A 13314-nucleotide genomic window follows, 5' to 3' on the forward strand; every position below is an offset into this window, starting at 1 on the left:
TTCTTGAAGCTTCTTGAAAATTCAAATGAGGACACGGTGGCCTCTCTGCAGAGAAGGGAATCAGAAGCCCAGTGTGCCCTCCAAACTGCCTGGAGAGCCTAAAGCTGCTTAAAGCAGGAGCTTTAACTAGAAGCCTCATCTAGACTGCAGAAGTGAGGGCCCCACCCTAACTGAATTCTATAAGAAAAGGCAGCGACAAAGTTGTTTAATTGTAACATTATCAGAATGTTTCATTATCTGAATGTGTAGCTATGCCCTGACTATGGCCAAACAGATACCACAGGTTTAAAAACCAAAACCTAGGATCTGTGTTCTGAAAAAGTTGAAAGACAGCAATGCTACAATACACAAAAGTTTATTTTTTTTTCTTTTCTGAAGGCAAAATATAATAGAACCTAACATCAATGTATTTTGTACAACAAAACAGTTTTTATATGAGAACAGACAATCCATGAAGAGTTTTTAAGTCTTATAACTGCTTCCCTTTTTTATCATGCTTTCTTGTGGTCAACAAAAGGTTGGCACAGAAGATGTCATAGCAGTCAGTCAGCGGGCATGCTCCCTCAGATCCTTGTCAGCTGGTGCCACAGGCTGGAGGGCAGGATACTTTCTACTTTTTCCATCACAAAATTTAAAGGGGCGAAGAGGGTGCTGAGAAACTGCAAAGAAATCAGATACACATTCAGATCAAAATCCAGGACACAATACACCTCAAGAGAAAGCTGTCCAATAAGATAAGATATTCTTGCTGTGTTCCTCTATAAATTCCTCCAGCATGATAAAAATGGCATAATTCACACATAAAGACTTTTAAATTCTTGAACTTTGCACATACGGAGATTTATGGATTTTGCAGTAAAGAAAGCAAGAGCCCCATCTTTACAAAGATCAAAGTGATGAACAACAAAAGTTTCCACACATCTCACATCCTAGACTGAAGCTCACACTGAAGCCACTAAAAGCTCAACCCAAAACCCAGTGAAGAGAAAGAGAGGCTGTTTCATAACAGGGGTTTGCCACACCACCTCACAGAGACAAACAACGTGTCTTGAGATTCAGGTTTAAAATGGTTCAGGGTTATCTACAGATCTGCTCTATCCACTGAGGCAGCACTAACTGTAATTTATCCTAACATACTCTGCATCACTGATTAAAATTTATCTTAACATCTTCTCTCTAGTACAGAACACAGCATTCAAAGAGTCTTCAATATATTAGTGTTCAGACAGGCATATGGAAAAAATCAAATGGAGGACATTTTATTACAGGAAAAAAACCACTGGCAGCTACATGTCACAGAACTCAGGTATTCAAAGCACTCCTGAAATACACATTGAAATACATATTAATTTTAATGAATTATTAATACATTTGAGAAATACATGTTAACTTCTTCTGTGGCAGAAGAACTGAGTACAAAATCTCATTATGCTGCCAGCATATAGTCTTCGTTCAGGATACAAGGCTGATAAACACAGGAACAAGGCTAACAGGGACAGATTTGGGATTTACAACTGTGACAGTGTCAGAAAACTAAAGATTTGATTGAAAGAGCCAAACAAGGGTCATACATTTCAGTAACTTCAGTAACTAAGGAACAGAAAAAACCCAACCACTGAATCCAAGAAAAGCCTTACAGAGAAATTTATGATCATATGCCCAAGTTAAACACGTATTGTCTACCTAACACCTACGTACACACTCAAGAAACAAGAAAAAGTAATAATATTTCAGGTATGTTTCAGCACTTTTTGCTGAAAGAAGAGCTATCTTCTGCTACAACTGATCTTACTTTGTGTCTTCTAGAGCTAATGAACAGAAGTCTTGTTGCATGAACCATTGCTGTACCAGACCCCACTCACAGGCCTGGGATAACACAAGACCAGCTCACCTGCAAAGGGAGTCTCTTGCCCTTTGCAAAAGGGTTTGGAAGAGTACTGACAATCTGGAATTTGCCAAAACCTTTCAGCCTGGCCTCCTCCAGCCCACTCCTTATACCCCAAATCAAAAGTACCAAAGACATTAAAAACAAAGCCAGGAGGCCAGTTTGGAAACATGAGACTTAAAATAGAGACAAATATATTTGAGAAAATATTTTACAATGGAAGATATACAGCATTTACTGGAGAAGGAATTTTTTACTATCCTAGAGCTTTTATGTTAGTGGAATTTTCATCTCCTAGCATGCTGGAGCAGTGATGTTCTTGGTTTTGCAAAGAAAAAAGTTTGGTTTAGAATAATTCATGTCTCTTCCCCCTCCCATTCTCCAAAATTTATTAATCCTTGGTGGATTAAAAAAAGCAGAATTAGGACACTCTTCTCTGGATATAGTTCAGGAAAGTTATGAGGGAAATATTGAGATTACTTCCTCCTTGGCAGTTCAGGGAAAAAAACGCAGAAATTTGTCCTGGTTAACAGTACACTCTATTTCTGCTCAAACTGGGAGTTTCTATTGCATTGGAAATCACATCAGCCATTATGACTCTACACAAATAGAGGGGTTCCAATAACTAATAACTAACTGTAATTAGTTTATTTTAGTGGATAATAGATATATGAAAACACAGATGTCCACTTCTCCCACCAAGCCCTTGTTTTTTTTTCGGGAAAATCACAAGACATCAAACCTAACAAGAGAGCCACATAAACCAGAGAAGACAAGAGGCAGGTCTTACTGACTAGCAGCCTTGACAGCTGTGCACATATCCCCTGCTCAGATATGGACTGATGCTTCTGGGTAGGCAGATATTTAACACCTGGCAGGATGGAGCTCAGCTCTTCCTGCACTGGTGTCTTTATTTACCAGAAGGGAGCAGCAGCAGAGAATACTCACAGCTTTTGCAAAGACCCCCATGAGCTCTGGGAACTGATGTGTCAGGAGGGCGAGCATGGCTGTGAAAGAGCAGAGTCCAGCAGTGAAGAGGATGAAGAAGGGAAGCTCTTTCTTGGGATAAACTGAAACCTCATGAAATGCTGTAGAAAAACATATGAGAAACATTCATTATATATTGAAAAAAAAAATCAAAACACAACACTAAGCAAAAACAAACCAATGTTCTTACATAGTCTGAACAACCAGAGACACAGAAAGATGCTTTTGTAGGAAGAAGAAGATGGAAGGTCTGATACATCTAAGGACATAATTGTTGTGTCAGTTGTTTCTGCCAAGTAATTCTCTCTAAAGATCATGTTTCTGGTTTACGCTGGTGCTATGTACACATCACTTTTGTCTCCCTTGTGTCACCAATAATGTAAAGCCCCTCTGCAACAGCTAATCCCAGAAAACAGACTTGGAAATAAAACCTCCTTTTCTTTTTTAATGTACTAACCCCATGGCTGCATGTTTGCTAATGCTGATACACAGAATGCAGAAACATGTGCCTGGGAGCAGCACTGAGCCCAACCATATGGAAGCATTGCTGCAGACCAGTTAAAGTAGGCTGTAAAACCAAAGCCTCTGTAACTGTAAATTCTGAGGGTTTTATATGCAGAGCAAGAAAAATTATCTTAAGAGCAGGACATATAAGCATGTATTTTAAGTTAATTAAATAAAATAGAAAGTAAATGAACAGTGAATTTTTAAGGTGTTTGTTAATACACACTGATAGGAATACAGACATTTCTTTGGTATAAAGAAATCCTTCATTGGACTTTGGAAAAAATAGCACTGAGATGACTAGAAGGGTTAGAAAACAATAATGAATATTTTACCAGAGGGATATAACCCTTAAACTTTTATGGCAGCTCAGATTCAAGGTGAAAATTCCTCTAGGCTGGCAAAAGGAGGGGTGGACTCTTACCTGTCTGTTTCACTCCTCCAGTCTGTAGTTAGAGCTACAGACAAGATAAATACAAAACATTTTTTTCTCATATAGGACCAACCTCAAGGCTTCCCATATACTCAAAGCCTATGGCTATTCATATATATGAAATATTACTCTTCCATTTTGCCTACTTTCTTTGCTTCAGTGATCAGCTCTCATCTCTTTGTACTTGCAGATGACATAAACACAGGGTAATCCAGCAACATTCATGACTGCATTCATCCAAAGTGGACTGTTTATCAAACCAAAAGCAGGAATTCATAAGAGTTTAAATTAGAATATTAAAACCTAAAAATATGTATGACTCTTGAGTCTACTAGTTTGATCAGGTAAAAAAAACCCCAAAGTGGGGATAGATTACAACTTCTCTTTGATTTAAAATAAATGTGGAGATCAGAAGTACCAGAACATGGACTTTGTAAGTCTAGGATCGCTTGCACTTTTCTTGCATTGCTTTTTCACACTGTCTCAACTCTACAGTCACAGTCTGTTATCAAGTCAGGGCAAAAGTTTTGTAATTGATATTTTTAATTTGGAGAGCCTATCAGATTGTTGTGTTCTGATATAATTCCAGCTGGCTCTCCCATAAAACATGCACAATTAAAGGGTGTGGACAGGTATGCAAAACCCCTGTAACCCACCTGTGTCTGTCATGGCATTCTAAGCCCTTCCCTCCTCTAACCCAGGGGATTTTGCAGTGGAAGGCATTTCCCATAACTGCCAGAGCAGAACACACTGCCTGCATACGCTGTTACAGAGCCCCGCTGTTAGCTGTAACATTTGACAAGAACAATTCGTTTTGCATGTAAAAAGAGAATGCTGAGCTATTCTGCATGACTTTGTCATTCCTAAATCTCCTGACGCTCCACCCTCCCCAGCTCAGCATCCCTCTGAGTAAAGCAAGCAGAGCACTCTGAGAGGTGTTGTTATAATTAGGATGATTATAATGGGGTGGGGAGATACTGTCAGTTGCCAAGGATTTCTGCGTAATATCAGCAAGAATGTGCTGTGAAGGAGAGACTTGCAGTGAGTGGATTTTCGCTGTATTATTCTCACCTAATGTTTACTCATGTAGGCTTCTAAAAAGAGGCAACACCTTTTTCAGCCCAAACCAGAAAGGTTCTGAATGAAAGACTATAAATGATGCACATGCCCTCAAAAGCAGCCTTCCCAGCAGAAGCAGCCTTCATTTTACCTGTTCCAGAAAAATTTTTCTTTATTCCTTCTTTGGGAGAAGGAAGGTGAGAGAAGAATCTTCTCCCTTTGATCAACTTTTATTTCCCTCCCCTGCCCCGACCCTGCAAACTTGCGTGTGTTCCACTCGTGCTCACACAAAGTCCCACAGAGAGAACACATGGGAATGAAGTGTAACTGCAAGATTGGCTGCTTTGGCTCTTCCTCTGCATTCTTGTGCTTCACTGCATGCACTGCAATGAGTCTCATTAGCCTGGACTGTAATGCTTCCTGAGGGCTGGATCTCTCTTTATATCCGTATCTGGGAACACTGCTGGCACTTTCCTAATACAAGCTATAAACGCACATAAAAGTGACTGAGATGACTTCACATCAATCTCTTCATAATAGTGCACACGCCATGACATGAAGAAAACCCTTTCTTGCTATTTAAACTGCTTGTTGGAAAATGTAGGCACAGCCTGTCATGAGTACTAGCTGCAGGAATGATCCAGCTGTCCTCAAGCTAGTTGGATCCTGCCTCGGAATTCAAGTAGCTTGTGTGTCTACAAGGCTGTGACTCTGTGCTTTTGGTTTGAGGGGATGTTAACCCAGATGAAAGATCAGTGTCTAGGCAAGAGAGAATAGCAAGATCTAACTGATTTGGATCTCTTTGGTAATCTCTCTCCCTGTCTGTAAGCTGTCAAGAAGAATAAATAGAGCTAATTGTTATGAACTGTGCTGAACCATCACAGGAGCTCCAGAGGCTCACTGTCAATCTGGTTATTCTAATCCGGTGTACTCAATTTCAAAGGCATCAAAGGAGACCGGTGCTGCAAGACTCAGGTAAACAATTCTTAGGTGTCAGTCATAAGAACAGAAACAGTGAACATACATGGTAGCAGTTCTCTATCTGCAGTTTCTGTACAAATAGGGTAAGGGTAGAAAAGATGTCCTTTTTCCAGTGGATAGGGGATCATTCTGAAAGCTGAAAAGAAAACATGGTGCAAAAGTTACTATGAGTGTGGCAGTCATACACTCAAATTACAAATACTTGCAATTCTGGAAAACAAACACAGACAAAACCCTTATATTTGGTTGCATATAAATTGCTTAATGAAATGCCAAACTAGAAATCTACATTGAGCTTTTAATCACAAAAATTCATATGTTTATTTTTATTCTTGAGACTGTCAGGTGAGACCACATTACAAGGACATACAAAAATAGTTGCATAATGAAAGCCCATTATGCTTCCAATTCCATAGCCAATTACACATTTTGTCTTAGACTTTTAGGCTGCAGTATTTTTAAATTTCAGGGGAAAGAAATGTGTCTGATATACAGGTATAGCCTACAAGAATGAACAGCCAATCCTGTAAATGCAGACCAATACTCACAGTCTCTGTGCATCAAGAATAATAAAAGTTTTTCATTGAAAAAATACACTACTCTTTTTCCATCACACTCCAGCAAGCCAGGTAACACTGATGACATGAGCTCTGAGGACCAGTTTTCCAACATAGTCATGTTTTCATTTTCTATTTGGCACTCAAAGATTAATACTAAATTATTAAACCCAGTTTCCTCTCATGCATTCTTTCTAAATGCAGCATATCTAGTCAGGTTTCCAATATAAATCTTCAGGTCACGGATTAAATAATACTTAATCTTATGAATTTTTAAAATTTAAAATAATAACAGAGGGGGAGGGAAATTAATTACTAAATCTTGACAGTGTTGATGTCATAGGCCATCTGAGTGTGGTTTATGGAAACATCAGAATACTTGACTGAAATACAGCTTTGCATCAAGGCATCCTTTTCCATTATGCTTTATATTATTTTCACTGTTGAAATGTCATCAACATGTTATTCTCACTACTCCTGTGAACATCAGTCACTGAAGCAGTATTTTCCCCCACAGATGTCCCAGAAGCACTGTACACTGAAGTTGTTAGGTACAGCCCACTGCCACACAATGACACTCCATTATCTCTCACTCACAAGGTCACTTAAGAATTTGTTTCCGCAGTATTTCCCCCCAGTATTTTCAGCTGTGTACACTGCATTTGAAATGATGTTAGCTGTATTTTTTTGTGCAATTATGTTATGGTATTTTTTCTTGACTGCTGCATTTAAAGCAATAGTAAAGAAGGCAGAGATCCTGAAAGATTGTAAACCATCCTGGGCTGTAGTGCTCTTCCAGCATTCCACCCTTCTCCATAGCAACCAAAAAAGCCAAGTACAAATACAATAATCCAAGCTGTGTATGATCTTAACACACAACAAACTTGAGTGTCTGTACAAAAACATATGTGGAAACGTGTTCAATGCCCATTTCTTCAAAATCCCTAACTCAAGTTTTTCCTTCCAATTTGGCTTAATATTGAAACAGACAAGCCTCTTCTACCTTACCCTAAGCCACAATAATATTAAGATTTTAATAAAAATAAAATGTGATGTGAATAGCTTGCTTTTACAAAACAAGTGAAAAATGTCTGGATAGATGTTACTTTAAGCAATCATGCTTGACATGAGACCAACTACGGGATATTTACAGCAAGACAGCTTTATTTAGCAATGTTGTCAGCCATGGAAGAAAGTGCCCTGGTTCATCTGGATCAGTTTGTGCCTATGTAGGTACTTCTCTGCCTCACTCCTATGATATTATCTGATCCTATTTTACATTAATTGACTCAGGCAGCACAGAGGCAGTTTGCCACTCACCCATGTACTTGCTGCAAGAGCTACTGGAGCATTTGGGAACCCCTAGGTTTCTTTTCCTCATGCAAACAGTAGGAGTTTTGACACAAGTTTAGAAAACAATAATGACAAACCATCACCCCAGACACTTCTGAAGCTTGGTTACACTTGAAACTATAGACCTCCTGTACAGAGAACCTGGCCCAAACACAGTGGTGGCACTTGGGCTTTTTTACAGTCGTACTACAAATAAAATCCCTACCAACACATAGAAAGAAAGCAAGGGCAACTGACCATGTATTGTATGTAGACTGTTGGTTAAAACTAGTATTTAATTACATTTAATTTCTCTGTCATGTCTTCACTGGTTTTCACTTAGTTATACAAAGATGTCAAGATATGGACCAAACATTATGATTACTGGACTACACACTGTGAAAACATTAAAACCCTTGGTCATCTTCATGTGTGAGCAAAATCTGAACAAAAATTTTGAGGACTCGTGCACTGTTGGTATTTTTCTGAAGTCACTGTACAAAATGAACTATGGATTTTTCTGCAGAAGTTATGCAATGATATTCATTTACATCTTTGCAGGCTATTATACAGCTATTAGCTAATAAATTATGTGTTCAAATTGCTGAATGTGGAGAGAATAAGAAGGGGAATGTAGTTAGATGAGAATTCCCTATATTGCCTTCAGGCACGGATGACTCGTGTCCCATGTGGCAGGAGGACTGCAGGGCAGCCACTCCTGTGCCAAACCTGGTCCTGGTACAAAGCCCTTTAGGGGCTCCCCAGCCTGACAAAGCAAAAGAAGATCTGTTCAGGATTCTCTGCAAAACACTGTTTTTACTGATGGAATAATGAGCCCTGAGCTAAAGGACTTCTGCAACAATCCAGAAGAGAAGGAACACTGCGTAAAAGCAAATCACTGGAAAGAAGCCATTGGGAATGAGCCTATGACTGAGAAAATAACAGACTGGGAGAAATAATGGGAGAAGAGCTAGCAGATATGACAGAGAACAATGCAGCACTGGTATAGATTACCGAGCAAGGTGTTCTATACACCAAGAAATAAAACCAGAGCACCCTCAGGGAGCCTACACTGCAAAGTAGGCAAGTTCAGGTCATTTCATACTGTAACTGAGATAGTAAGTCACTTTTACACTGAAGGTATTATGTGCATTTCTATAGGAAATGGTAATAAAAAATATTTTCTGTCAAAGCTAAATGAGGACAAAAAATGGCGAAACACACACACACAATCAAGTTGGTGTCATAACATACACAAGAGGGTGAAAAAGAATAGAAAAAAGCAGAGCAGAAATGGGGACCTAGATTACACTAAATCAGAAAAAAGGCTAACAAAGGCTGATTATAATTTGTACTTTTAAATTCTCAGAAACCTGGTAAAAAACACGTCTCAAAGACAGGATAAGATACATTAGAAGGTTAGTACATGACCTTCCTAAGTCATATACTCCAACCTCCCACTCAAAGCAGGGTAATTTCTGAGTTACGCTGGATTGCTCAGAACTACGTCAAGCTCTCAGTATCTCTGGGGCAGGAGATCCCACAGATCCCTCTCACTGTGAAAATATGATTCTTAGGTCTGGATTAAATTTATCTGGTTTGAACATGTGTGTATTGCTTCTTGTCTTTATGCTGGGCCGTTCTGTGAAGACTGTGACTCTCTCTTCCACATCACCTCTCTCTTGGGTGGTGGAAGACAGCAAATGGATCATCTCTTCAACCACCATAAGACTTCTCCAAGCTGAACAAAACCAGCTTCCTCAGCATTTTGCCCTATATGACATATTCCAGTCCCCTATGCATCCCAACAATCCTTCAGTGAATTCACTGCAGCTTGTCAGTTTAAAAAAAGTCATAAAAATACAGCCTTGCTTTATATTACACATTAATATATACCTGTCTATAAGGGACACTCATAATTCCCAAATATCAAAGCATTCACAGAATCACAAAATGGTGTGGGTTGGAAGAGACCTGTAAAGACAACCTAGTTCCAACTCCACTGCCATGAACAGGGACACCTTTCACTAGACCAAGCTGCTTGAAGCCCCATCCAACCTGGTCTTGAACACTTGGGAGGGATGGCACATCCACAGCTTCTCTGGGCAAGCTGTTCCAATGCCTCACCACGCTCATTGTAAAATATTTTTTGTTTATGTCCAATCTGAATATACTCTTAGTTTGAAACTATTCGTTCAAATAATGACAAACAAATCTCTGGAATGAAATAACTTAAATTATTATCTCCTTATCCATGAGCAAGAAAACGAGTCTCAAAGAAGCTGGGAAATTTTTTTCAGTATTAAACAGCAAACACAAGACTTCAAACCTCTTTTACTCATTAAATAAAGTCTGTGTTTTCAGTTCAAATTTCAAATATTTTGATGATGGTGAGGTTGTAACAGCTGTCCAAAATTCTAACATACTATACTTGACAAAAACTATTACTTTTTAAATTAAATTCAATAAAAATATTTCAGTAGCTCCTTTGTAAGAAAGAGGATTACTTACTGCCTTCCCATGTACAGTGTAAGAGGTTCAATGCCCCCTCTACTCTTTTCCAGTGTTGAAGATGAAAGAAAGCATACGCTATTGCTTCACTGTCCCCTCTCTTCAGAATATGTTCAGGGGGCAGAATTAGGCTTTTCATTTCTAGTAGATACTGAAATAAAAAAGCAGAGCACAATTATTGCAGAGGTAATACAAAGCACAGAAAGCTGACTGCAATTCTGTAATGCACACTGAAAGGTCTATTTCCCTAAAGTACTTTTTCTCATAAGATTTCATCAAATGTGTAACATCACCAACTGCACTTGAAGACAACTATTGAATTATTCCCAAAGACTAAGATATGCTGTCAGGTAGTTCTGCTCTACAGCAGTAGTATTGGCACTACACAGAAATTCAAAATTAAACATCTGTCTTATTGAAGAATATGAAAAAAAGGGGCTCAAAGCAGAAAGTGGAATTTAATTACAAGAGCCTTTTAAAGTGTTTATACTGAAATGAAGAAGACGTTAAGCTTTTTGATACACAAAGTCTTTCTATAAGGAAACACACAGCACTCCTAGTTTGCGCACAGGTTGCTGCATTTACTGCATGCCATTAACAGGTTGTGAGGTCTCTGAATATGCAGCCATCTAAGTAGCTAAGAACAAGTTACAAAGTAAAAATGTTACAAAATGTGACAAGTGCCTGATTACCAGGGGTGAGGTGAGGGTAAAAGTATAGGACCTTTAAGCTTGCTACTTGCAACAGTTGTTGGATATGTCATTGAAATGAAAAGTACCACTGACTAAACCCACAAGCAATTTTCATAGAAAACTGCCCATTACTGGCTCACCCCACCCAGCAGAAACAGATGAAACATACAGAGGGTTCATGACACGGGAAAAGATAGAAGTCTCAAGCAGGTGATTTTTCCTCCTTCCTCAATCCATGAACTAGACAGACAACTAACACCAGTTCAGCAGACATCACTGGTGGCACTACGTTCCAGCTACTGGAGGGGGAAGAAACAGCAGAGGGTGAAGATGAATCCTTTCCTGTAAAGGATGCCCTTGCTGGCATCCTTTACAGAAAAACAGAAAACAAGCTGCTGAATCAGCTCCTGTTTGTCGTTCTCCTGAGGAGTGGAACATTTCCCAGCCGTATTCTGACTGCTCTTCCACAGCACAGTGAAATTGTCGCTCTCTTCCAGGATGGCCAAGATCAAACCTCCTCCCCACCAGACTGTTCAAGTTAACACAACAGGCAGCAGGTGAGCCAGGCCCTAGCACGAGGCTGGGAAAGGAAAGGTTTGGCTGATCACTGGCAGTGAAGGAGGAAGCGTGCAGCCCCTCCATTTCACCCTGTGCTACAGCCTGGTCTGAAGGAGGACTGCAGCACCTAGGGACTGACAACTTCCTACTGCAGGCACCCATAAGGAAGCAACCTGGCACCAGAGGCAAAAGGGGACCATGGCTGATGTCAGCCTTGCCCAACCCCTGATAAATGCTGGCTTTTGCGAACAGGATGTGCTGGTGCAGAAAAGAGGGCAAAAGAACAGAATGAGGATTGGAAGTCAGCCTTGTGGAAAGAGAACGAAAAGGGCAGAGGGAAATGAGCACCAACAGCATGATTTCATGGAGGATGCCCTAGAGAGTGTCACCCCTTTGTCTGATGGAGCTGTCATGCTCCATCAGACAAAGGGTGACACTCTCTAGGGCATCCTCAGATGAAAGGGTGACATCTCTAGGGCTCCATCAGACAAAGGATGAGAAGAGCTCATGATCAAAACAGAGAACTGTCAATCCTGGGGAATAAATAAATACCTCAAAGACAAATCGCGTGTTTCTGATGTGGGTAACTATTAAAAGAGGAGAAACTGAATCAGCAGTGTGAGTAGTTGGATATGATACTGGATTTTGCCTAAAGCATTTCAGAAAAATCTGAGAGCTGCAGAGCAGGTAGATTAATGGAGGAAGTTGCCATTTAGTAGGCAGTCCAGGGGATTAAGGGTCACAGAGAGAACAGAATAAAGAGCTGACAAGAGGGAGGGAGCTGCCAGGCTGACACGGATACAGCAAACATTCACTGCCTTAATGAATGCCTCACCCATTTAAAAACACAAATTATACCTGTTGAGCAGAACGGAATACAGCTGCAAGAGCTGCAGGTTTCTACCTGTTTTATTAATTTAGAACATTAACTCTTTATTTCCATATTTCTGCAAAATTAAATGAGAAAATAAGTTCTCAACATTCAAATGTTTCAACCAAAGGAAAAAACATAAACAAACCCAATGACATGTCACCATTAGTAGGGAAAGAAAGACCAGGAAGGAATGTTGTATTTCTAGGAGCATTAAAAGAAAATGCGTGTTTTGATTCTTATGTATTGCTTGCTATCAGCAATTAAAAAGAAATCAAGTGGAAATACCAGATGGAAGGATATATCTTGACACTTGCAATCAAGCTTAGTCCTCACTCGTTAAGTTGACTTTCAGTCTGCATTTTTCTCAGTTTCAGAAAGAAATTATTTTTAGAAGTGCTTCAGATCAAAAATGTGAAACCCTCCTCCCTCATTACCGTATCACAGCTACCTTCCCGAACAAGAAGTCCATAACCTGGTTTGGTGATATTCAATTAGACCCCCATACAAAGTTGATAGGTGGCTCAAGACTCATTTGTGACTCATAAATGTTTCTATTTTATGCACAAATGTCAGCCACACCTTCTGGGCATACAAACTGTCAATTAATTTATTCTGGAGGCATTTCCAGCAGGAACACTGACTGTACACAGCCCCAGAGAGACCCTGTCTGGAACACTTCGTACAGTTCTCATCAGGCACTTTACAAAACAAAAAAGATCAAATTTCTCAAGCAAAGAAATTCAAAGAAATGGTTTTGGGAGACGGCACTTGAAGGCCTCCATCTACTTAAGTTCTCTGAACATTAGTAAAGGGTACCAAAAAGCTGCCTAGCTGTAAGTAGGGCTTGACTGTTATTGTAGGAGAGACATGACTGTCCATGAAAATTAGGATGGTCTTGATGTCCACAAATATCATATCCATTGGTGCACTGTTGTATTTTC

General features: G+C 39.6%; 1 protein-coding gene across 4 annotated transcripts in view; it reads right to left on the reverse strand.

Annotated features, from left to right (window-relative positions):
- Window positions 1-339: 339 nt before the first annotated feature.
- The window catches only part of ST7 (suppression of tumorigenicity 7), a 131394-nt gene continuing 118419 nt past the window's right edge, over window positions 340-13314 (reverse strand). For all 4 annotated transcript variants that reach the window (XM_041421075.1, XM_041421076.1, XM_041421079.1 and 1 more), the window contains 4 exons: window positions 10250-10400; window positions 5893-5985; window positions 2834-2973; window positions 340-659 (listed from right to left, as the gene is read on the reverse strand). In XM_041421075.1, coding sequence (XP_041277009.1) covers window positions 564-659; window positions 2834-2973; window positions 5893-5985; window positions 10250-10400 — 480 coding nt within the window. In that variant the 3' untranslated portion in view covers window positions 340-563. The remainder of the gene's footprint in view (window positions 660-2833; window positions 2974-5892; window positions 5986-10249; window positions 10401-13314) is intronic.

This window comes from Onychostruthus taczanowskii, unplaced genomic scaffold, assembly GCF_017590055.1.
Source record: "Onychostruthus taczanowskii isolate IOZ18803 unplaced genomic scaffold, ASM1759005v1 scaffold68, whole genome shotgun sequence".
In the NCBI taxonomy this organism is placed as follows: Eukaryota; Metazoa; Chordata; class Aves; order Passeriformes; family Passeridae; genus Onychostruthus; species Onychostruthus taczanowskii.